A 23,911-nucleotide genomic window follows, 5' to 3' on the forward strand; every position below is an offset into this window, starting at 1 on the left:
TCTGCAGAAGTACCCATATGACTGTTGATTATTGCAAGGTGCAGGAGATCTACACCCTTGACGTCCCTCTGTGATGTTCTCACCAATGCTGTAAGAGGAACGGAACATCGGGAGCGCAAAAGAACGCTAGGAGTGCCAGAGTAATGAAGGATAGATGAGGTATGCCCCGTTGCGCCGCATCGTGGGGTAGTCTGGGGTATTGCGGAGATCTGTGCGCCACCACGCCCGGGATCTTTGCCTTAAAGAGATAGTGTAGGGAGTGACGAATGGAGAAGCATATGGAGACGTACTATCAACCGTCGGCTTCACTGGTGGCCAAGTCTTAGCCTTCCGTCTCATTCGACAGTGATGGGTCAGCCTCGTATGTGAGAAGGCGAAGCTGTGGATCAGCACTCGTAGCTGTGTCCTTGATATTTGCATACAGTATTGTGGCTGGGTCACGAGTGACCGCATGTGCACACACCACCCAGGAGAATACATCATGCTGGCTTTCACAGTAAAAAGATACGCGACGATGTATACTCCAGTGTGTGTTTTTCCTTGGGTACAGCTCAGGACCATATCGCGTTGTTTTGTGCAATTCCACCCGGTGAGCTCAAAACCCGGTAGGAATAGATTGCTTTTTCCATGATCCATGGGCATATACGAGAGACTTTTCTAGAAAAATTTTCCGGACTGGGGGGCACACTTAATCTGTAGCAGAGGTCATGAGGCTCAGATCTTTTCCCGGGTAACGGTTTGGGCGTGAAATCCAATAAGAAGAAAGAAGACTGAGATACGTACTTCGCTGGAAGCGGCACAAGGATACAGTCAGGTAAGTTGCATTGAGCCCCTCCTTCTGTTGCTCGAGTCTCATTGTTGTAGTAAACAACCATGACTGGCGCTGCTTGACATGCCGGTGTACGAATGGTATCGACAGAGACTGGCCAGTATTTCCCCGTGTTGAAATGCATGAGAAACATTGAGGCAGTTTCATCAGGTGTCCTTTCGTGGTGGAATGCAGGTACCGAGTTGAAGCGCCGAACCCTGCAAGCAAAACGAAGCTTCCGGAGCAGACGGGACGAGACCCTCATCCACAATTGGCTATGGATTCCAGAGCTTAATCAAGTTGCCCTGAGCCTTAGCAGAGTGGCATCGACCGGATTTCTCGGTCGAACTGCTAGTGCAGAATAGATTGAGGTCAGGGGTGCCCGCTCGCCAAGAACGGAACATCCCAAGGTTCGCCATGAATTTGTCCGCCTGCTGGGTCGTTGGCAAGCAAAGCTTGTGACAGACCATCAACCCGTCGTTTGAATTGTGGGTTATGGAAAGTCTCCAAGTAGCGTTGCACGGCCAAAGATGCAGATGCTGTTTTCCCAGCTGGTTTGTTGTGCATGACGTCCGAGGTTCAGCCTAATCTTCCAGCAACGTGCAATATACGTTCCGGCCACTCGATATGAACTCCGCACCAGTATTCGACGATCACAGGTTCTCGGTGGTTGCGACCCAGGTGGGCGGCAGTTTTCCAGGGCTTAGCGAATCAGGTGCGCTGTCATATACTGCGACCGGGTATAACACATTGAGCCGCAATCATCGTGACAGCGTGACCTCACAACACGGCCCAGGGGCATCGAACGCGCAGTTCAGTGGACATTATTTGCTAGTACCGAGTTTGTATCACTCTGCTTGAAACCGAGAGTGAGATACGTAGCTCCGGAAGCATAGATTGGTCACATACCTGGGTACACTTCAGAATCTTTAGGAAGTTCAAAGACTTGGGCAATTCGTATGTTTTCACCTACGTAACGTATTTCGACATGTATCGCAAGTGAGAAGCATCTATCTAGTAAGTAGGGAGATGGGTTGCGATGGTGTTTGGAGGTTGGACACCCCCCAAAGTGGGCAGGAAGGGTCCAAAGGCCTAGACCTCAAGAAGGCTAGCGTATCCCCCCGCACCTCGAGACATCGCCCGGGCGAAGTCTAGGTACCTAGGTACCTGATGCTAGGTCATCACTTTGAACTATTCTCCGTCTTTACAAGCCTATTTCTGTTCAGGTTTACTTCTAGTCAAGATTCTTCCATGATGTAGGCATATCGCCTGGAATGTGGTATATTGCCCAACTCCGAAATGTCTATATCTAAACCTACGCTGTGTACCCGGTAGGCTCCTACAATGAAAGGTGGCTGCAGGTACTCAAAGAAAGCTAAAGAAGCTTAGAAAACCAGAAGAACGTCTAGAAAAGTCCATGCCCATGACGAGCATCTAGCCGAATCAACTCTTCAGCAACATCTCTCGCATGATCTCGTGTGTCTTCAGCATACTTCCGAGCCACTGCTTCGTTCTCTTCTCTCGTCCGCCAATACCTCGGTCTTGCACTGGACCGTCTGATCTCATCGGGTCCTTCTTCAGAAGTATTCCTCCTCATGAAGGACCGATAGATGCGCGATTTGGGTGCGCTGCTAGCCGCCACAACCCCAGGGTGAGTAGCCTCTTTCGACCCATCTTCCACCTCCGCAGCCTCAAACGCACGTCTGACAGATCCCGCAGGTCGGCTTGTAAGTCTCACGAGACAAGTGTTGGCCCCACTACCCTCAGCACAGCTTCCTACGCCATGTGCCCTCCATCCCGTCTCGAACGGCGTCCTTCCCGTACCCAGGTCCCGCCAACTCTGCACCACCAACCTGACCTGTCCGCCTGTAGCATGCGAGAAGTCTTGGCTTGTCACGCTCCAATCCGTCGCACAAGTGGAGCAGTTCTGCGTGAACTGGTACTTCCAACCTCGGCGGATGACGTTGTCGATGGCGGCCATGATACCTGTGTGGCCGTTTGGTGTATCGCGGTGGCCTGTGACAATGTGTGGGAGGAGAGGCCAGAGCGACTTTAAAAGGTTGCGATTACGCGTCGTAAAGGCGGGCAGGACAATGGCATAAGAACTGTGCAACAAGAATCGACCGTTGACTATCCTAGCGGACACGGTGAGTTTAGTCGGAACGGGCGTTCTGGAGATGCGCGCCATGTCTTTCTTCTCATGGGTAAACGCAGATAGTGGAATGCCGTGTTCGTCTCCCCGTGACGCGCGGTTGATGGCAAGTCGAACGTGATGAAAGCGTAGTTTATAACCGTCTCCAGCGTCCAAGTAGCTGTTGTAGTCGGCACAATCTCTTCTCTTTCTCGAATATTGCTGGTTCTTTGGCCCGTCTTCTGCGGTCCAGGCGTGGAATTTGTCACACCAGCCGCAGAACCAATGACCGGGAAAGGCGCGCTCTACTACAGCCTCGATAATCTTCCTCTTCTCAAATCGGTTTTTGCTTCCCTTGACATGGCGAGACAGAATTTCGGTGCCGAGAGCGTAGTAGATGTATCGCCCGGATAGGCAGAAGGCTGCTGCGGAGGCAGTGTCGAGATAGGTGTTGACTTGTTGGATCAGCTCGAGTGGGAGAGTAAGTACTGGAGCTTTCGGTGACGGTAGTGAGGGTTTGATTGTAGCCAGGGAGTCTGTAATCTCGTACTCTTCAAAGGTAGAATCTATGCTCGTTCGAGAGCTTGCGGTATCGGATGCCGAGTCGACGGTGGAAGGACGTGATGAGTGTGAGGAGCCGAAGCTCATAGATCGACGAAAGATGTTCATGCTTGCGTTTTGATCTATTCCTTCACTACCCGTGTGGTCGTTATGAGGCTCTCGAATTCTGAGGCTGAGACCAATATAAGAGTACCACAAAGGGGCAACAGACGCTATAAGTCAACACTGCCAGCGTATAAATTTAATAACAAGGACTAGTCAACAACACATCAAGAAAGGTACCGACATAGCCGTTGCAAGCTCGACGCCGTCTCGCGCGCGGCCACTGCATCCCCTTATCAATGCGCCTGGCCTCCGGCCGCCAATGCACGACATGTCATCCAGCCGCGGTTTCTAACGGGGCCTGACAGTGGCACGCAACGCACATGGCACCTCGAGTCCAGGCACATGCCTACCACTTTGCCGTTGTCAGGGTCCAGCAGACGTATCCGGCGGTGTAGGTGAGACAGCCGTCATTCACCTGATGTGCTTGGGCTAACCCAAGTGGGGCTAGGTGCAACGTGTGTGGTGGGGTGACCCGGTGGACGCTGCTAAGCGCCCTGACTGCGCCGCCACGCCTGCCTTACAATCTTGGAACGCGTAAGATTTGGGGCCAGATGAGTCAGAGCTTAGGAGCACGTCGGGCGAGAGAATGCTATTGTTGTGCTTCGTTGTGGTGAAGAAATTAATTTGCGAATAGTAAACGCTATGCTACGCGGAAAATAGTGGTATATCTGACGTGCTTCGCTATCGTGCGACTCCGCCCGTCTGATGTACGCCAAAATGATAGATGTATATGGTACACGTGCGCTTCTAGTTCGAGAATGCGCAACCCTGGGTCATGTCATTACAACTTCTGGCTCTGTCATAAATCATCCCCTCCCCTCGTCCACAAAGCCTGGTGGGCCAAGAATGCGCCTCAGACGCCGTCTACTTGGGAAGCTCAGGGTTCAGCTTAAGCTGAGGTACTGGCGGGCCAGTTCCAGCTCTCCGCCTCCGCTCGCGCTCGTTGAAACCAACAGGCTGGTCTAGCTGTGCAGTCTTCTTGAATTTGCCACCCAGACTGCGCATCCAGTCCTCGCCCTCGCCGGCATCAGCACCGAGCCAGTACTTGGGCGCACCGCTGAGCATGACGCGTCCGAGTTGTCCCTTCCAACCGTTTCCCTCTTCTTTGCCTTCTGCGAACGGGTTCTCAGCGAGGTCGTTTGCGGACGTCTGCATGTTGTTCGAGTTGTACCATGCGGCGGAGGAGGCGTTTGCGGCGATGTGTTGGCGGAGGCACTGGCGCGCGAAAGCAAGCATAATGAAGACGAAGTAGACGCGAAGAGCCCAGAAGCCAGAGATCAGCGAGATGCTCATAATGCTTCCGCTTTGGAAGACGGCGTTGCCTAGCCCCGCGCCAGCATCTCCGCCTTGTCCGACTGCTACGGCGTTCTGACCAGATTTCAGGCCGTCGGTGGGCTCCGCGATGATATCGACCTGTGTGACGTTGTGCTTGGGGCTGGTGAAACCCGCGTTGTCCTTCATGCCCGGCGATAGTCCGGCATTCTCGTCTGGGTGTGCGGCGAGCGTGTAGAACCACGCGATGCCGAAGAAGGCCGTGTATAACGCGTTGATGACCGAGTCGAGCGCATACAGGTGCGCCAGCAATACCGACTCAAAGGGACTTTGTAACCGGATGTGCTTGTACAGGAATGTGGTAGCGAGGAGTGCGGCGGTCGAGTAGAGGTACATGGACAGCTGGAAGCCATCAATCTTCGCGCCGGTAAGAAGCGCAAGGAGGCCGTAGACTCCCGACGCCTTGTTTATGACTTGGAGGTAAGTGATGATCTCGGCCCCCGTCCGAAGAGACATCTTCTGGAGGAACGTCTGCGCGGGTCAGTCCTGTCCATTTTAAGGTTTAGATTCACTTACCGTGGGACGTGGGATATCGAGGATATTCATCGTGGCTATTATAGGGAGATGACGATGGGAGTGAAAGAGTTTGGGTGACGATGTTCGTTGTTGCAAGGCGCAAGCACTGCGGAAGGCCCGGGAGATTTAGCGCCCCTTTCAGTACATGCGAGTCGTGGTCGTGCAATCCCTTCATCCATGGATATACTTTGTACCATGATTCGCGCAGACTTCATTCACAATGGACTCGTTGCATTTGCGTTAACATTCCATATCTCCTTTAGGTTTAATTGTTGGTGTTGCGCCTACTATTTCGAGTCTCGCCGAGTCTTGCGCCAGCTATGACGCATCCGCGACAACATCACGCGGCGCGCCTTCCACGCTTACTATCCCAGCCCTATGTACATACTTCGCCCTCGTCACTAAGTTCCAACCTCTAGCAAGCTCACGTGTATGCCGCCATCAACTATACATTCCGAGTTCCTTAAAGATGGCTTTAGGACCTTCAACCCCATGAGTTCACCCTAGTCAGTCACTTAAGAGACAAGATGACGAACCAGCCGAATTTGAATTCCAACTTTAGATTATTAGTACAGTAGTGAAGCACACAGAGACGTGCAACGTACTCCTGATACGACTACAGAGAGTGGGCTTCTTCGTAGGGCTCGTTGCAGCGATTTCCTCCAGCTAGCTTCTACCTTGGTACGATGACGTAGCTTAACATTCAGTCCTCACATTTCTCCAGCACGTACATGTCACACAACATTGCATACTGTCAACCGTGGAATGCACTATAAATTGAATCCCTTTCAGGTCTGTACTCAACACTGACCGTTATATATACACAAATTTTGTCGATCAGCCCCAACATGGCAGACTACCAACCTCCAGCGCCAGCGCTACAGGAGCAGGATCTCAAGGGCAAAGTTGCCATTGTCACGTAAGGCTTCACCTTCTTCAACGATGCCGCCAATACCATTTCAAGGGGATCAAATTAGTTGGCACTTTATTCTATTTCATGATGAACCCATGTTGCATCACGCATTCTATCAGCTTCCTATATCAGCCTGCCCTCCACCAAACCCCCCCAACCACCCACACCCCCAAATTCTAACAAACCCCAAGCGGAGCATCAAAAGGCATAGGCCGCGCTATATCCCTCTCCCTCGCAACCCGCGGCTGTTCCATCTTAGGAACCTATTCATCCCCTCAATCCGCCCATATCTTCGATACTCTCACAAGCACTGTCCGCGACCTCTACGCCGCCACCGAAAGCAAAGCCCCAGCTATGCAAGGCGTAGCCGCAGACATCACATCTCTATTATCTGTCGACACTCTCCTCACAGCCCTAGCCACCCATTTCCAGGGTCAGAAACTAAGCATACTTGTTTTCAATGCGTCACACAACGCGCGACCTAGACTGGGCAGCGCAAGCGAAGACGATATCAGCGATTCTTTGATGGGGAATTTGCACTGGCCGATCGTGCTCATGGAAAAACTTGTTCAACAAAGTCTCTTCACACCACATAGCCGCGTCGTAGTCATATCTTCCGACCGCGTGCGGGACCCATCACCCGGATCCGGTTTATTTAACGCAACGCGTGCAGCCATGGAGTCGCTCGTACGCTCGTGGGCCATTGAGTTGCCACACAGCTTTCCAGGCACAACGGTAAATGCCGTGTCGGTGGGGCTGACAGACACACCTGGACTGCGCGCCTTTCCTGCAGAAGCTGTGCAGGCGTTGAAGGAGCAGCGGTTGCCCAAAGTCAAGGTTGTCGAGGGAGGCAGGATGGGGCAGGCGGAGGATGTGGCGGATGTTGTGCAGTTTCTGGTTAGTGAGAAGAGTAGGTGGGTTACTGGGAGTGTGATTGCGGCGAATGGAGGGGCTGAGTGGGTTGGTGGTAGTTCATAGATGTTTGTGGATAGGAGGCGTTGCTTTTCCTGTTCTGTATTTCAGGGTAGGTGTGAGGATATATGTTGTAACTCAAGAAGCATCACGGGTAATAGTTCACACTCGGCATTTGGAGTACAAATCATAAGAGTCGGCCTTCTGCGTGCTGTCGGCCGCCCGTCCAACGAAGCGGGCCTCGATTCGTTGGTATAGTACATGTCTAACTTTTCAACGTCTCGTCGTAATTCTGCAAGCCGACCTATATCATGGTCTTGGCTGCTATATTTACAATGGACATCCCGTATGTAGGAGAATATATACAACTCTACCCCAAATTTACAATCCTTGATACATGCATTCGTACAAAGCTCGTCTAGTTCACGGAACGTACGGCTTCGCTAGAGTCGGCCGCATACTGTGCTCGGCTTTTGAGGAGGTCGTTGACTTCGTCTGAAAGCTTCGCAGTTCGCTTCTGGTGTTCGGCTGCAAGCGAATCCAGCTTGGTGACTGGTAGATCATCAGGGTATTCGTTTACATCGTCGGTGGTTGCGGGCTCGTCGGAAGCCAATCGCGGATCGGTGAGAATATCCTTCGCTTCCTCTGGCATGCCCGGCGGTGCAGAGATGTGGTGCTTCAAAGCCGCAACCTGGGGGCCGTCGACTTCACCGGTTTCCTCAGGCTCTGATACCATCGATCTTCTTGCTTGTTTTCTAGTAGTCTTCATCCGCTTTCTCGCTTGCTCAATGAAAGAGAAGTCGTTTAGCGTTTTCTCGATCTGATCCTCAACCAGTTTCTTTGTGTGGTTGGCTAGGGCTCTGGTGGTGAAGACGTTGGGGAATCGGTAACTCAGCCACAGGTAGCATACCAGCATCTTGTGTAGTTCCTCTAGATCGTGGAGATACTTGCGTTCAGCAGACGAGGGCCGGTCCATGACGCTGAGTGGCAGAGTGTCAAGATCCAATAGGCTACCCGACTTGCCTTCAGCAATGCATTCAGCGAGGTGGCGCAGAAACGCTTTCTGGGACGGTTGGCGCATGTTGATGGGTGCGGCACATAACATGATTCGGTCTTGAATGCTGAGATTCTTGACCATGTGAATGGCGTCAGCAATCGCCAGCTGATCTTTTAGTGCACAGAGATGGAATCGAGGGTGTAACTCAGAGATCTCATGTAGACGTAGCATAATGTATCCGAAAGGTGTTCCCGGGGGGAAGTAGTTGGCAAACCGCTCAACGATAAGCGACGGCGGGAAGAGGCCGGCTGTGCTGATATGTTCGGGCTCACGCTTCATGCCCAATTTCAAGGCCGCGTGGTCGACTTGGTCAAGTGTAGTGACCCATCCTATAGTCTTCTCTTCAGGTCTCTTTACCTCGACAGTATCGGGTTGCTTGTCGTCTAGGCCGATGGCGGGGTCAGCGGCGCCGTCAACAATCGAAGCCTGTTCGGAGTCTGTAGTGACTGCTTGCTGAGCGGTTTTGTAGCGCCCGGCACGGCCGGCGATTTGTTTGATCTCGGAGATCTGCAGGGGCACGTAGTTCAGGCCGTTACTCTTGATAGTAGATTCGAAAATGACACGCTTGATAGCACTACATTGGTTAGCATCCGGGTATTGAAAGTCAACATAACACACTGCTTACAGGTTGAGACCCATGCCGATGGCATCACTCGCCACGAGGTAGTCGTAGTCATTGTCTGGGTCGTTGAATAAGCGGGCTTGTTGAGCTCTTGTCTCAGGTGGCAAGCCTCCGTATACGATAGCGCACTTCTTCCCTGTCTTTTTCTCCACCTCGCGTCGCAGCGCATGTATACCCAGGACGGTGAAAGCAACAATGCAATCACCTTTCTCAAGAAGTGTGAGGTTTCCTCCCAAACTCTTCGGCTGAATCTGGAGTGGCGTCAGACGCTCGTACTCGTGTACGTGCACTTTATCGCCAACAAGAGCGCAAAGCTCGCGCATCAGTGGTACTGTGCGTGCTTCTCCGCAGAGATGGATTTCTTTGGCCTGTAGACCCATGAAAGCCTGTGTCCATGCCCAGCCCCGTTCCTGGTGGTTGATCATCTGTATCTCGTCGATGACAGCCACATCAAATCTAGTGTTGAGCGGGGCCATTTCCACAGTACAACTATACATGTTGGCGTGTGTGTCCTCAGGCAAGCGCTGCTCTTCACCCGTAACCAGAGCGCAGGGCTTGCCCTTTGCATTCAGGCGCGTGTAGACCTCATGGGCGAGGAGGCGCAGCGGACCAAGATAGATGCCCGAGTTGACTTCCTCCAGACGCTTCAGGGCGTGGTACGTCTTGCCAGAGTTGGTCGGCCCAACGTGCATGTGTACTGTGCGCGTAATCTCTCGTGTCGCTGGATACCATTCGGCTGGGTAGCGCAGGTCTGCCACCTCCTTCTGGTTCTCCGCCTCGGCCGTCGTGAAGCGGCCGCCACATGCTTGCGCATAGAACAGATATCGTAGCCTCTTCTCCAGGGTATTCTTTCTCCGCTGGGCCTCCTGCACCAACGTGACCAACTCACGCGGGGCCTGCTTGATCCATAGGGTGATGGACCGCTCGAAGGTAGTCCATTCCTTGTCGAAGTCTTCGCGGCTTATTTGGAGTCTGTCGAGAAATTCTGGCGTGGCGAACTCCTTGTGCAGGGTGTCTAGTTTGTCGCGGACTATGCCTATGGGTATTGACGACTTGGAAGATCTGGAATCGCCCCCTTTTGAAAGTTTACCCTGCTGGAGAGGATTGAAATGCGTGGTCTTCGAGGGCTTGGCTGGGGCGGAACGATGTGCGGCTTGGATTCGGGGCAAGAGGGTTTGGGTTCGCGATCGAGAGCGGGCGGCGAAAGAGCAGATGAGACATAGCGAACTCCGTCGCGCCGGCAGCAGAGGCATGCCAATGGTGGGTATCATGCGGGAGAAGAAGGAAGAAAAGACAGAATCCAAAGCGCCAGGCGCCTGTACAAACGAAGGACGACAGGAATGTTCAAGTCGACGACGTAATGCCGAATAAAAAGTTGCCAAGCATCTACCACCGTAGTTCAGTAGGGACCTCCGGCGGCGCCTGCCCGCCGCAGCTCGCGACGCAACTCTAGCTGAGACGCGCCTTCCTCACCACCGCCGCGACAGCCCAGCACCACGTGTGCCTCGCCCCGACAGAGCTGGCCCGCACACAAACTCGTCTCCGCATCACGTTACCGCTACCGCTTCCACCGCGTCGCCTTTTCCCAGCGGCATTCGCTGCGATACCCCGCCAACATGGCTTCCATGATCGATATCCAGCGCGACCGTAAATTGACACCACGGAACTCCTGAGGAACACGTGCTGATAGGCCACATAGTCATTCTCAACTCGATCAAGCAGACCACGCGCGGCGACGTATGAAGCTCCCCCCAGTGCGCCCGCACTACGCTAACGGCTACCGCGCAGTGGAAGATACTCATTGTGGACGAGGACAGCCAGAAGCTCATCAACAACGTGGTCAAGGAAGATGACATCCTCAACCTCAACATCACAAGTACGCGACTCCGCACGCTCCCAAGACGCCAGATCCTAACCTCGCAGACATCGAGCGCATCGAGGACCGGCGGCAGACGATCCGCGACATGGACGCCGTGTACATCATCACGCCCAAGCCACACATTGTCGACTGCATGATGGCCGAGTTCGACCAGCGCAGATACCGCGGCTTCTTTCTGATATGGACAACGCTGCTCCCACCACACCTCAAGGAGCGCATAGACCGGTCGCAGATGGCGCGCGAGCAGATTCGGAGCTTCCGCACAGTGCACCTCGACTTCCACCCCCAGGAGTCGCACCTCGTCACCTTCAAAGACCCATGGAGCTTCCCCATCCTCTACCACCCCGAGTGCAACAACCTCGTAGTACGCCACATGGAGGATATCGCCGAAAGAGTGGGTAGTATACCTCTCCTGGCAAGCTTCTGCTGACAACCCTAGATCACCGGAATCTGCGTCGCACTCGGCGAATACCCCATCATCCGATACTACCGACCGCGAGCTCCAACCCACGAGGCCAGCGTCTTGTGCTCACACCTAGCCCGCTTCGTCCAAGACAAGCTCGACATGTACGCGCAGTTCAACCAAGACTTCCCCCCGCAATCGAACCGACCCCGCGGTGCCCTCTACATCACCGATCGATCCATGGACCTCATGGCACCCTTCCTCCACGAGTTCACATACCAAGCAATGGCCATGGATCTGTTGCCTATACAAGACAGCGACAAGGTGACCTACCGCACCATTGTCAACGAAGAGGACCCCGAGGCGGAGGAGAAAGACATGGAGATATCCGACAAGGACAAGATATGGGTTGAAAACCGCCATCGGCACATGAAGGACACTCTCGACAAGCTGATCAGCGACTTCCAAAAGTTCATCGCCGACAACCCCCATTTCACAAACCAAGACGCCCAAAACGCTGCTGGCATGAACGGACTGAACGCAATCAAGGATATGATCGCTGGTTTGCCCCAGTTCCAAGAGATGAAGGAAGCTTACTCGCTACATCTCACCATGGCGCAGAAGTGCATGGAGATCTTCCAGAAGCACAAGCTCCCGGATCTGGCTTCAGTGGAACAGGTGAGTTCTAGTGAGGCTAGGTCACGACTGTCGCTAACTTCTTCAGTGCCTTGCTACCGGTCTTGACGAAGACTACCGTAAGCCCAAGAACATGACTGACCAGATTGTGCGCACATTGGACGACGAAGAGATCACGCCAGCTGACCGGCTACGCCTTATCGCGCTCTACGTAATCTTTAAGAACGGAATACTACCAGCCGACCTCCAGAAGCTCCTCTTCCACGCACAACTGCCTCCTCCCGACGGCGACGTTATCCGTAACCTTGACCTCCTTGGCGCGCGAGTCGCCAGACAACTAAAAGAGAAGAGAGATGCACAGCCACCACTCTTCCCACCGAAAGCAGCTCCACCTCCAAATACTGAGGACTACGGTCTATCGAGATTCAACCCGGCGCTCCAGGACATGCTAGAGGAGCACATCCGCGGCAGCTTACCCCAGGACGTCTTTCCATTCACTAAGATGTCACCCGATGATGTCGCCAGCATGGCACAGGAAAATACTGCACCCGCCTCCCTCCGCTCCGCGAAACCGACGTGGGCCAAATCGCGGCTTGCGAGTGCGGAGCCCCGTCAACGCGTGATTGTATTTGTCGCCGGTGGTGCAACCTACTCCGAGGCCCGCGCTTGCTACGATGTTTCGAACAAGACCTCGAGAGACGTTTTCCTTGTCACCTCCCACATGATGAAGCCGCAGCTCTTCCTCCGCCAAGTCGGCGATCTCAGTCAAAACCGCCGCAGTCTGCGCTTACCCATCGATCAACCGCAGCCTATAGCCCCAGCACATCTGTTCGAGAAGCCTGAACCTCCGAAGCCAGCACCACCGCCTGCTGGTACAAAGCCTCCCATGGCCGGGGGCTTGCCGTCCGGACCCAGAGTCGCTGGCCCGAAACCCCCAACAGCAGCCATGGGTGCCATCAACCTCAATTCCAACCCGCAAAAACACAGTCCTTCGCCGTCGCAGAGCAGTACCACGAAGCCCGGCAAAGAAGAGAAAGAAGGCAAAGAGAAGAAGAAGAAGAAGTTGCATCTATTTTCTTCAAAGCATTAGTGAGGCTCGTTAACATTTCCTGCCAGGGCGCTGCATACCTTTCTGGCGTTGTTCTGCTTTGTTCACAGCGAGGAGTGATTTTGCTTCATTTGCAATATTTGCGAGCTAACTTGCATGGCATGGCGTTGGATGGCGTCTGAGAATCTCACCTGGCGATTGCCCAAGGTGTACAGCTAGAGACAAGTATTTGGGATTTTGCCGTTGGGGAATAGACGTAAGGCTGGTTGCCTCTACAATAAAACATAAGAAACAAATTTACAAAGATTATACATCATATCATCACTTCAGCCTTGCTGTCTTTCCTGGCTGATTAGAACGTGCCACATCATTTCAACCTACGTACCCGACTTCCCTTCTTCCTCGGTATCGGACAGCTCAGGGCCACACTCCTCGCTCTCATCTCCTCCCATCTCTCATTCCCCTCCGACTAGTACGCCCATTTAGTCGAGTAGTCCCTCGGACTAACAACAAGCCCCTTCCCTTTACTCGCACCCCTATACACAGCCTCCAATATATCAATCAGCTCCTGCTTCGTCCCAATCGGAAAGTTGATCTTGTTATTATTGCCCGTGCCAAAGTCAACCTGCATATGCTTGTTTCGCCAGAAGAACATGACGGTGCAGGGATCGTAGATTTCGTACATGGCGTTGAAGTCGGGGACTTGCTGGTGGGGTGGGCGTGTTAGCTTGGTTTGGAGATGACAGGGCAGGTAGGGAAGGTGAGAGGGTAGAGGAAAGGAGGGAAGGAGGGAAGGAAGGAGGGAAGGAAAGTACCTTATTGTCGACTACATAGATGACAACCCAGTCTTTGACTGCGTCCACAATCTTGTATAGCATCTCGTCCATCTCCATGCATTCGGGTGTGTAGTCGGCGCCGAAACGGAGGCAGACTATGCGGGCTTCTTCGCTGAGCTGGTGGGTGTCAGTTTGGGTGTAGTGGAGGGTCGTATCTGGCATAATGGGTCTGGTGGAGTTGATGAGTGTAGGAAACGTACGATGGCTTGATCAACGTGCCATGCTGAGGGCAGGTGCTGCAGCATTACCGAACCCATGGTGGTGAGATTTAATTGACTGTGATTCTCGGAGATGTATAAAGGGCAGAATGAGAAAGGTCTTGAACAGGCCTTGTGCGAAACAGGTGAGAGAAAGGCTGAGGAAAGCACGATCTGATAGACCCCATCACATGCCCCATCAACCTCCGTTTGCACCTTCCAAACCTCGTTTGCTCTCAGCTGCAGACATCCCCACCTGCACCTTCCCAAAAAGCTCTTTCCATGAACAACCACAAATCATTCGCTAGAACAAGGAAACCACATGCCATAACTCATCATCAGTACAAACAAAACAAACCCAATCTCGCACCACCACCCTAATCCCTCACCCCACCCGAATAATACTCCCCCACACTCCTCTCCGGCGCATAATATCCCGCACCCGTCCGCTGCTCCAAACTCCCCGTCCGCTTCGCCACCATCTCCTGCACAAAAGCCTCGTAGCTCTCGTACGGCCGCCCGCCCTCCTGTGGATGTCTTGCCGCCCAAGCCAGGAACGCGGCTTTCTGTTCTTCAGCCGCCTGTTGCTGTTGTTCCAACGACAATTTCTGCTTCTTCGCTTTCTTGCCTGTGACAGCGGGCTGTGGGCGGCCGGTCACGGGGTTGCGACCGGCTGCCTCGCGCGCTTCGGCTAGGAGGTCGCTGCTCGTGGGTTCGTTTGCGCGCTGTTGGTTTCCGGTCACGGGGTCACGGCCAGCTGCTTGACGGGCTTCGGCTAGGAATTCACTGTTTGGGGCCGGGGTTTTTGGAGCGGTGTATTTTGTCTGGTATGGATTCGATTTCCCGCGGAGCTTGTTGATAGGGGAAAGGAGTGCTGATGTGATGGAGAGACCCGCCATGCTGCTGTTGACGGGAAGGAAGTAAGCCTTCACGCCTTTGCGACTTTCTTGTCTAGTTGCTTTGGGTATCGAAATCTGGATCGAAACCTCTCAGAAGCTGCCCTCGTAGTCTTGAGAATGCCGGTGCGGGTTGCTGATGAATATTTACGAAGAGACGTGGTCGCCAAGCGTTCTTTGTACTGCAGGTTGGCGTCGAATTTGAGACTATACTGCACGTTCCCAACTCTTTTGAACAAAATTATCCGACACTACTCTATACATGCAGTTGTCTGAGACAGGAACACAACCTGGTTGGAGCCTAGGAAGTGTCAGGGGTCTGGGCGGTAAGGCCCCCAAGCTAACCGCATTGAGGGCCAGCAATGAAGAACCGGTCAAGTGCCAATATGTTCAGTCGTACCGATCAGGTGCGGATGTCAAAATTGAAGTAGGTGTATATTTGGACAGCGAAAGCAACGAGCTACTAGAAATAGCCTATGACTATGCTCTCATCTTGCGCAAGGTACAAGAGCTCCCGCCGTCCCGATATTGAAACCCGACCGGCAAGATCGGGGCGCAACGCTACACCCGAGGCAATACTGACCATCGGTGTACCGTACGAAGAATCGAACAAACGTGAGAATCCAAATGTATTAAGCGTGAGACCGCTGAAAAGAAAGGTGAATAGCAAAGACGCCCAAGACAAGCTGAACAGTCGGCCAACCAAATTACCACATTCTCCCTTTACCCTTACTGCCAGCTGCTGGACTGAGCGGCGGGAACGCATCCTCGGCATCCTTTCGACTCTGCTCTTCAGCAAGACTCAGTTGCATAGCAAACTCCAAATCTGACAGCTCGCTTCCATTACTTGATCCAGCAGCAGCCTTACCCTTCCTGGGCGTGCTCTTCTGGGAGCGGGATGACGGAGACTTTTTGCTCTTGGCGTACTTGATCGGAATCCCGAACGCAGAAGGAGGCGTAGAGGCGGGTTCATAGTTGCCAGCTCCGGAGCTATCGTTGAGAGAAAGACGGATGGCTTCGGCGATGTCGGCATCGAGTTCGTCGTCGTCCTTGGTATCAGGCGATGAAGGTTGGCCCTGGACGCTCGCCTCTGGCGTTACAGGCTCACTCTTAAGGGCACTGCTCTCGCGCTCGATGCGGCGTAGTTCGTCTGCCTCGGCAGCCTCTTGCGAAAGCATTGCAGCGTATGCTAGAGCCTCCTCTTCGCTTAGTAGCTCCGTGCCAAAACGGCCTGCCAAACGCTCGGCCTGCTTGTGACGCTCTTGTCTATCACGCTCCAACTCGAACTGTTCGTTGGCAATGTAGTTCTTCAGGTTGACTCTGCCTGTACCGGCGAAGCGCTCTGTGGTATTGTTACTTCCACGCTCGGCTCTTCGCAGCCTGCGTTTACTGCTTCTATACTGATCGGCTGCAGATGAGCTGTAACTCCAGAATCGAAGCTGATTGCCAAGAGACACTGCACCGCGCAAGACGGTCGGATCGGGATCAAGACATACAGCACCAGCAGCAAACATGTTGATGCCGACTCCTTGAACGGAAGCCTGGGCCTGCACAAGCTGTCTACGAGCACGCGACGCATGTCGGGAGTGAAGCGTTGTTATGGGCGACATGCTCGAAGCCAGTGGATCCCATGCCTGTACCAAGCCGTCGTTTCCACCTGCTACGAGATAGAGTGAAGTGACAGCCACGCAGGATATCTCTGGCGAGTCGGTGTAGATGACACGAACAGGCTCAATATCATTTGTGTACTCCGACGAGCGCGACGTAGGCGCCCGGACATCCCAAACCAGCACCACGCCAGACTTGGTACCAGCGGCGAGGAACCTTGCGCGCTGTCCAGGAATGTCAGAGGGAGAGGCCGGCTGGCTTGCAACAGACATCGGAGAAGAGTAAGGCGAGGATGCAGTCGAGGCAGTCGAGAAACCAAGCGCAGGGTCCTCAAACAAGGTCAAAGTCGCGAAGGTAGAGACGTCCAAAGCAGTTGTAGTGACTTGAGTGCTCTTGAACCCGCCGAACGTAAGCTTTGAGCACCTCCATTCTTCGAACAGAGCGGCTCGTTCTGGTGAACTTGTGGACGAGATGTAGGAAGAGCTGCGACCACGAGGAGGCTTTGTAAGATCTGCGCCAGGACCGCCGAATAAAGATGTAGCTTGCGCAGGCTGAGGCGTGAAAATGCGAGTTGAGACATTCGTACTCTTGTCCTTTTCGTCAATCTTACATCGGGTGAAGCGTTTAACGTCGGCGACGTCTCCCTCTTCAAGTCCGCATTCGAAGACCACTACGGATTCCCCAGCATGATTTCCATCGTCTCCAGCAAAGTCAACCTCGAGCGTTCGTCGCATATCCCATCCAAGACATGCTTTTCGGAAATGTTTCGGCTGCTTGCGAAGATATTCTTGGATCTCCCTTGTTTCAGCGATGATCTGATCCTTGCTTAAGCACATGCCATCCCATGATGTTCGCGGCGAATAACTACCGTCGACATCGGCATCGCTATACGGGTCAGGCCTCGCAGTACGTCGGCTGGGCTCCACCAAGTTCCAGTAGACGGTGCGGCCAGTGAGCCAACCCAGATACTCGGAGTAGTGCTCAATGTCGCCTTTCGTGGCCTGGCTGCGAGTTGGAAATTTGGTGAGGTAGAAGATCTCGCCAAGTGCATTCAGAGCGACCGCCCAAATGCGGTTCTGAGCATAGCGCTTGGTTGAGTATTGTTCGTCGACGGCGATGGCAATGATAGGTACTCCTGGGCTGAGAACCCAGCGCGCAGTCAGCTCCCCACGCTGTACACGGGACGAGCGAAGACCATCTGTACCGATGCTACAGGCACTGACGACACCAGCCGCAGATCCCATCATCATGCCTATCAAGCCATCCGAAAGGGTCGGGATCGTGTTTGACTTGGCGATCCAAACGCTGCAGATAGCACCGCCGTCGATGCCTAGCTTTGGTATACCAAATTCAGGCATAGCAAAGTCGGTGGGTTCAGCTATGAATCGACCACGCATCTCCTCAAGGGAGCGGTAATAACACGAGCCCTCGGGACAGCCCTGGCCATAGATCATGCCGTATGGCTGCGATATGTCCATGACATTGGGTCGCCCGACGACCTCTCCTGAGCCCAGACCCCACTCTGCGGTACCCGGAAAGCGTTCTGAGAATTGGCCATAGAAATGAGGGTCGCTCTGTCCCCAAGGATCCACTTTGCCAGTCATCGGATCGCTGCTGGTCACCATGCCGATATCGTCTGCACCATGGATGAAACGCGGCATCTTCTTATTCAAACCCGATCCAAATGTGGCCTGCAGATGATTGATGATGGTATACGTTTTCGCATCGTAGGTAATCATCGGGGTGATGGTCTGCATTTGAGATGCGCGGGACGGTGTCGCAGGTACCTGTACAGGCTTGCCCCTGACCAAAGACCGCAATAGTCTCGTGCGTAGAATGTACTCGCTTCTCCACGATGCCAGCGCAGTGAGCCTGGTGAAGCGTCTCTTCTCTGATCGCACGACTGAGCCACTGCCCTCAAGGGCTGAACGAAAGGCGGCATCTTCGAGTGAGTGTGGGCCAGGGAAGTAGCGACCGAATGCCACCTGCCAGGCGTGTGGGGTAGTGACTACATCATGAAAGCGGCGAGAGACAAGGGATACGGCGGCGAGGTCGTTCGGTGACAGGTGGGCGATAGCATGGATCAGAACCTCTACGCATCGTCAGCTCTTACTCGTGCATTCGCGTTCCGCCCGTTCTCGAGGCATTTGTACACACCATTAGGCAGGTTCGCGATGGGCGAGCTCTTATCGCTAGGCTTCTTGTTACTCTTGACGATCTCGAAGAGGGGCCCGTCGGCAGGCTTTCGCGGTGAAGACTTCAGCGCATTCTCGTATTCGGTGATCCTGTCCCTCGGAGGTGGTGAGGGAGACGCGACGCGCTTCAGTCCATCTGTTTCCACGGTCCCGACTGTATCCTCGGCCTCTGAACGCGTCGCATCGCGTGCGAACCCGCGGGGTTGTGGTCCAGACTCTCCCCGCACCTCACCTGAGTGAGGCTGCAGAGAGACCTGGAAGTCAAGGCTGCGGCGCTGTCCATGCTGGGAGGTGGTGGCGGTGTCGAAAGAGGTTTGCTGGTACGAAACGTTTTGTGATGCGTTGATGGGCTCTGGCTGCATAAAATTTTGGGTCTGGTTCTTGGGTGAGGGCAATCGACCGAGCTCGTTGGAAATGCTCAGTCAGAGGATGGAGGCGTGGGCGAAATTTGGGTAGTTTGGTAACGTTGGAGTGGAAGGGAGTTCGGGGGGTGCAGTTGATGACTCGGTTTGCGTTGCCAAGTCGGCGGTGATCGATATGACGATCGCCACTTAGGAAGCTACGAACGTGGGGGGAACAAATGATACTAACAGTTTGCAGCGGTGGGCCGACTATCACATGGCGTGTAGAAACGTCACCACTATCTAGGTGCGGCCTAAGTACCTGAATGTAGCCGGCCTCGTTCCGATAAGTTCCGAAGCAACAGGTGCCTTGCCGTCTACATTAGTGTAAAAGTGAAAGTCGGCGATATCCCGATGGTAATGTAGACTCCTACGAAGTCAACTTCGATCGATTCCTGTATAACGTGCTATCATATACAGGATCATGCAAACAAATGATCAACGCCAGCCCTATGCAGACCCCTAGATTCTCAAGGCACGAAAAGACGCGAGTATGCAGCCACATTAGTCCTGCAACAAACACACGCCGTGTAGTTCTTCGAAGCCAACCCCACCCGACAATCGTCGCACAGGCTCAAGCAACCACATGGCCACACCAGTACTGTCCTTGGCGACATCTGGCAAACTACACATTGCGGTCCTTCTGAGCCCATACCTTCTGCACCCGTGTCCCAGCTTCCAGCTGTACTTGCGCCTTGCGGGGCTGTTGCGCTTCGACGACTGAGGATTAGATCTTCCAGAAGCTGCTCTTCTTCTTCAGGCGTCATATTGACGCCGCCGCTCATCTTGTAGCGTGACGTTGTGAGGATCTTCGCCTCTTCGCGCTCAAGAGCTTTGCGGTACTGCGAGCGTGTCATGATATTGGAGCTCTGGAGGTGGCGAGACAGCAGCTTGGCTTCTTCGCGATCCTCACTAGATTTCGGATCCAGAAGTTGAGAGAGTCTCGAGAAGTCCATTGCGTCGTCAGGGATGGGTGTTGCTTCCCGACTTCTCTGGTAGGTTGCACGCGTAGGTGTTCTTTGACCGTCATCCATGTCTGACCACTCGTCGTTGTCTGTTGTGGTAGCAAATGACACTACACTAGTCGTGTCATCATCTTGCGAGTCAACATAGTCTCTGGTGTTGTCAACGTCATTCCATAGGCTACCGTTGCGCCACCAAGAGTACAGGTAGTCGTCAAGACGTTCTTCAGAATCTTCCCCGTTGGGTCCCGAATAGAACCCACTCTGTCGGAGCCTCTCCTTCGCAAAGACTTCAACGTCAAAATTCCGGTCCTGGCGAATTCGAGACCGGTCATCTGTGGTAAGCCATGATTCTCTTGCCAACGCTTGATCAGGGTGTCGCGGAGCATACATCTTATCAACATGATCAGCGTGGAACCCAACAGCGCGTTGTAGCCATCTTGGTCGATAGCTGATCGAGATCTTAGTCAACGCCCAGTCTGTGATCCTTGCGAGACTAAGTATAATCAACTTTGATATACGGAAGAAGAACTGATAGGTCTGCAAGTAGCGACTACGCTGTTGGATCGCAGGATCATTCTGTCCAATGGCTGGTTCAGTGGATGCCTGTACTCCTCGCGTTTTACGTTCTTTTGCATAACCTGACAGTGATGTATCCGTTCTGACATCGTTAAGTTCGTCAACTACCTCGATGCCTTGCGCGAATGTGTCGTTCCTGAGCTCGGACGGGATGTCGGTTATCATTTCTCGTGTTCTTCTTCGCCGAGCGAGCAGTTCCTGCAGCCTCTGCTTTTCGAGCCAGGTCATTGGGTGCACATTGACCTTAGTTCCTTCGTTGAGAAACACGGCTTCACTGGCGGATGTCAAAATGACGTAGCCTACCTTGAGTATAGTTGTATAAAAGTCTTCGTGCCAATTAATAGTCAAAGGCGTAATCGAAGACAGATGAATGTTGGCATGTAGATTGCCGTAAGCGGATGCGAATCTCTCTCTCAGAGACAAGTTGTTGGCGTGTCCTGCAGGTGGAGATAGTACGGTGATGATGAAGGCCAGCAGGTAGATTAGTGCGCATATCGCGATGCCCACAAGTATCAGCAAGTGCGGGATGAATCCAATGATGCATACAGTAGGAAATCTCAGGATCCCCACATAGTGGTCTGGATCAGTGACCATAGTTGCCAGACGAACACAGCTCCATGCGAAAGCTGACATGTAGGCAAGTCCGCAGATTGTTGTCGTGACGAGTCGCCATCTAGAGCGCACTCCGGCGATTGCTAACAGGTTGCTCATGAAGTGGCTGAAACTAGAGATGAGAGAAATCAACAGGACTTCCGGTGGTACATTGGCGATCTTGGAGAGCTTCGACCTCGGAATCGTGAAGGATGTGCCATCTGGAGTGAAGACAGACTTCGGTTTAAAGAAGCGTACGGAATCGACCGCTAGCGGCTTGGTGACGACAGCCTCAGCCTCTGCAAATGCGAGCGAATGTTCGAAGATGGTCATTCCGACTTCCTGAATCGGGCGTCTTCCTTGCAAGGCGCAGGCCAAGGTATCAACGAACTGGCCAAATCCAAGTGTCACAAACATGGGCCATAGAAGCGATAGCGATCCAGAAGGCCGCGTGGTCGCCGGGCCGATGGGCAACATATTCGCAGCTCGACATGAGCTCTCTGTAGTCTCCCAGAAGAGTATCTTTGACGTGACCTGCCATAGGAAGCCGCCTTCGCCACCGAAGTCTGTGTCCAGTTGCCTACCATCCGCTCCGTACTGCATCTCTGACCAACCCGGGGAGGTTTGACAGCGTATCGCCCGTAGAGTGTTCTGCGTCTGATAGAGGAAGAGGATCAAGGGCATGATGTAGAGGGCGAAACGAAGGTAGAGGCGGTCGAAGGAAAGTGGAACGCGGCTGTTGGCGTAGAAGTGGGTTCTGTTCAGCACGATTGCCTGCGACGTCAAATCAGCAAAAGGTAGTAGTCGTACTCATGGGAGCAGATGCTCACCAGGGCGAATGTTGCGACGGCCCATTTGGAGGTGATGTAGCTGAACCAGGCGGCTACGTTCCTCAAAGCTTGCCACACGGTCATCTCGCCCTCGGTCGAAATCGCAGAAGCCGCTGCAGCGATGGATTCCTGTACAAAGCCCGAGCCCGTAGTCGTCATGGTGCTGTTTGTCATGTTGGCCGTAGGTTCCGCGATAACGCTTCCACCCGAGCGCATCATGTCGCCGAGAGAACTGGCCTTGGAGAAAAGGCGCGGTAATGCCATGAGTAAGTCTGCTGGCGACGGCAAGAAGGAAGTCGCGTTGGCAGACGCGCCTGGCGTCTCCATTGCGGCGGTTGCGGATATCCGAGGATGGGTCGGCAGGCAGAACTATTCGAAGTCTTGATTAAATCCAGTGATTATTGAAGCAGATACATGGCGACTGTGAAGACAGATGCAGTTCACAGCGATAGTTGGGTCAAGCGTCTTGAGCTTGCGCGACGATGTAAGGGTGCTGTGGACTTGGTGCGGAAGTCGACCGTGGAATCCTTGGAATGACGCGACCCCCGAGCCGTCGGGCTGCAGCTGCATAGGTAAACCTCCGAGGTATACTGACGTGCGCCACACCCCAATGGTACACGATTTTACAGATGATCACGACTGCTATTCAACAAATGCACAAGTGTCATAATGCCATGACGGATGTCTACGATGTGCCTACGTCGTTGAACCAGGCATACTTGAGTAGTCGGATGATGCATTTCCACGTCCGCTATATTTCAACGCCCATGATGCTAGGGTATGGTACAATCATATGTCTACACTCCACCGCAATATCCATCTATGCCGTCTTGGGCTTCTTCGTTCCGTACTTTGACCGTGAAGTGATCCTGCTACCGACACCACCCTGCAGAGTGTTAGCGATGTCTTTCCATGATGTTTGTGCTTATGGGACTTACCAGATCCAATGCTCCTCGAACCAAATGGTACTTCACACCAGGGCAATCTTGCGCTCGTCCGCCTCGTACCATGACAACTGAATGCTGTTGTACATTGTGACCTGCGTACTGGTCAGTCTCCCCGTAGCTTACCACTCCCATGTATTTGTCATACCCTCTCCCGGAATATACGCCGTGATAACCTTGCCCGTACTCAGTCTGACCCTTGCAATCTTTCGCTCGCCCGAGTTGGGTTTCTTCGGCTTCGTCGTTCCCACTTTCAGACACACGCCCTTCAGCTCCGGCCTGTCCTTCAATTGTGGCGATCGCAGTTTACGCGCCTTCCGCGCTATCCTCCCCTGTCGCAGGACTTGTATTAATGTGCATTTGTGTGCGCGCGACGACGGTGTTGGGCGGGCTGCGAAGGCCGGGGTACTGTTCTGGAAAGCGGAGGCGGCGATTGATGGCCGTGTTGATCGCGCCGGAGCGAAAGCAACTGCGGAGAAGATCGAGGGTCGCGCAAGCCGTCGGAAGAGTGTGAGAGGCATTATGGGCGGGCGCTGGGGTGTGGCTCGAGATGTTGGTTCTGGACAAAAGTTCGAGATGCAAGATGGTGGCTGACTCAGCTGGGATGGTTCGTTGCAGGCCGCCTGCCCAGCGGTACAGACTGCGCACCATCAGAGAATGACATTTTCTGTTGACTCAATGCATGTGCAGTGCTGATGATAACAAGTCAACGTGACATAATACTGTGCATCTCTAAGAAGACAGCATCCGGGTTACCATTCAATACAGCACGTATTTTGTTAATACCCAAGGTATAGCGATGGAATGAGGATATAGATCGCATGTCAAAGATCAATGCCCATGCGCGGGAGTGCATTACGAATAACAAACATATTCACCAAAGCACATATAGGGAGCTCTACAGTCAACTCTCTACCATTATCAGTCTCGCACTAGCTACATCACCACC

At 53.4% G+C, this 23,911-nt stretch overlaps 8 protein-coding genes across 8 annotated transcripts; 1 reads left to right on the top strand and 7 right to left on the bottom strand.

Annotated features, from left to right (window-relative positions):
- Positions 1 to 2,571: 2,571 nt before the first annotated feature.
- On the bottom strand, positions 2,572 to 3,608 carry J4E78_000016 (uncharacterized protein; the record flags this gene model as incomplete). Its single annotated transcript, XM_049360682.1, has 2 exons — positions 2,572 to 2,666; positions 2,723 to 3,608. The coding sequence occupies 2 exons, from the start codon at positions 3,606 to 3,608 to the stop codon at positions 2,572 to 2,574; spliced, it is 981 nt and encodes a 326-aa protein (XP_049225965.1).
- An 861-nt stretch (positions 3,609 to 4,469) lies between these two features.
- J4E78_000017 (uncharacterized protein) lies at positions 4,470 to 5,483 on the bottom strand (the record flags this gene model as incomplete). Its single annotated transcript, XM_049360683.1, has 2 exons — positions 4,470 to 5,408; positions 5,454 to 5,483. 2 exons carry the CDS (start codon positions 5,481 to 5,483, stop codon positions 4,470 to 4,472), a joined length of 969 nt encoding a protein of 322 aa, XP_049225966.1.
- A 2,213-nt stretch (positions 5,484 to 7,696) lies between these two features.
- On the bottom strand, positions 7,697 to 10,210 carry J4E78_000018 (uncharacterized protein; the record flags this gene model as incomplete). The annotated part of the gene is made up of 2 exons (XM_049360684.1): positions 7,697 to 8,909; positions 8,961 to 10,210. 2 exons carry the CDS (start codon positions 10,208 to 10,210, stop codon positions 7,697 to 7,699), a joined length of 2,463 nt encoding a protein of 820 aa, XP_049225967.1.
- Positions 10,211 to 10,573: 363 nt separating this feature from the next.
- Positions 10,574 to 12,965, top strand: J4E78_000019 (uncharacterized protein; the record flags this gene model as incomplete). The annotated part of the gene is made up of 6 exons (XM_049360685.1): positions 10,574 to 10,604; positions 10,657 to 10,694; positions 10,746 to 10,833; positions 10,881 to 11,230; positions 11,276 to 11,917; positions 11,964 to 12,965. 6 exons carry the CDS (start codon positions 10,574 to 10,576, stop codon positions 12,963 to 12,965), a joined length of 2,151 nt encoding a protein of 716 aa, XP_049225968.1.
- Positions 12,966 to 13,392: 427 nt separating this feature from the next.
- TXNL4A (Thioredoxin-like 4A) lies at positions 13,393 to 14,016 on the bottom strand (the record flags this gene model as incomplete). Its single annotated transcript, XM_049360686.1, has 3 exons — positions 13,393 to 13,629; positions 13,739 to 13,876; positions 13,960 to 14,016. 3 exons carry the CDS (start codon positions 14,014 to 14,016, stop codon positions 13,393 to 13,395), a joined length of 432 nt encoding a protein of 143 aa, XP_049225969.1.
- A 317-nt stretch (positions 14,017 to 14,333) lies between these two features.
- J4E78_000021 (uncharacterized protein) lies at positions 14,334 to 14,855 on the bottom strand (the record flags this gene model as incomplete). Its single annotated transcript, XM_049360687.1, is given in 2 exon segments — positions 14,334 to 14,830; positions 14,849 to 14,855. 2 exon segments carry the CDS (start codon positions 14,853 to 14,855, stop codon positions 14,334 to 14,336), a joined length of 504 nt encoding a protein of 167 aa, XP_049225970.1.
- Positions 14,856 to 15,559: 704 nt separating this feature from the next.
- J4E78_000022 (uncharacterized protein) lies at positions 15,560 to 22,345 on the bottom strand (the record flags this gene model as incomplete). Its single annotated transcript, XM_049360688.1, has 5 exons — positions 15,560 to 18,445; positions 18,574 to 19,011; positions 19,582 to 19,673; positions 19,712 to 21,962; positions 22,019 to 22,345. The coding sequence occupies 5 exons, from the start codon at positions 22,343 to 22,345 to the stop codon at positions 15,560 to 15,562; spliced, it is 5,994 nt and encodes a 1,997-aa protein (XP_049225971.1).
- Positions 22,346 to 22,838: 493 nt separating this feature from the next.
- Positions 22,839 to 23,483, bottom strand: J4E78_000023 (uncharacterized protein; the record flags this gene model as incomplete). The annotated part of the gene is made up of 3 exons (XM_049360689.1): positions 22,839 to 22,904; positions 22,957 to 23,057; positions 23,111 to 23,483. The coding sequence occupies 3 exons, from the start codon at positions 23,481 to 23,483 to the stop codon at positions 22,839 to 22,841; spliced, it is 540 nt and encodes a 179-aa protein (XP_049225972.1).
- Positions 23,484 to 23,911: the final 428 nt, after the last annotated feature.

Source organism: Alternaria triticimaculans (genome assembly GCF_023758025.1).
Source record: "Alternaria triticimaculans strain BMP 0046 chromosome Unknown scaffold_1, whole genome shotgun sequence".
Lineage (NCBI taxonomy): Eukaryota > Fungi > Ascomycota > Dothideomycetes > Pleosporales > Pleosporaceae > Alternaria > Alternaria triticimaculans.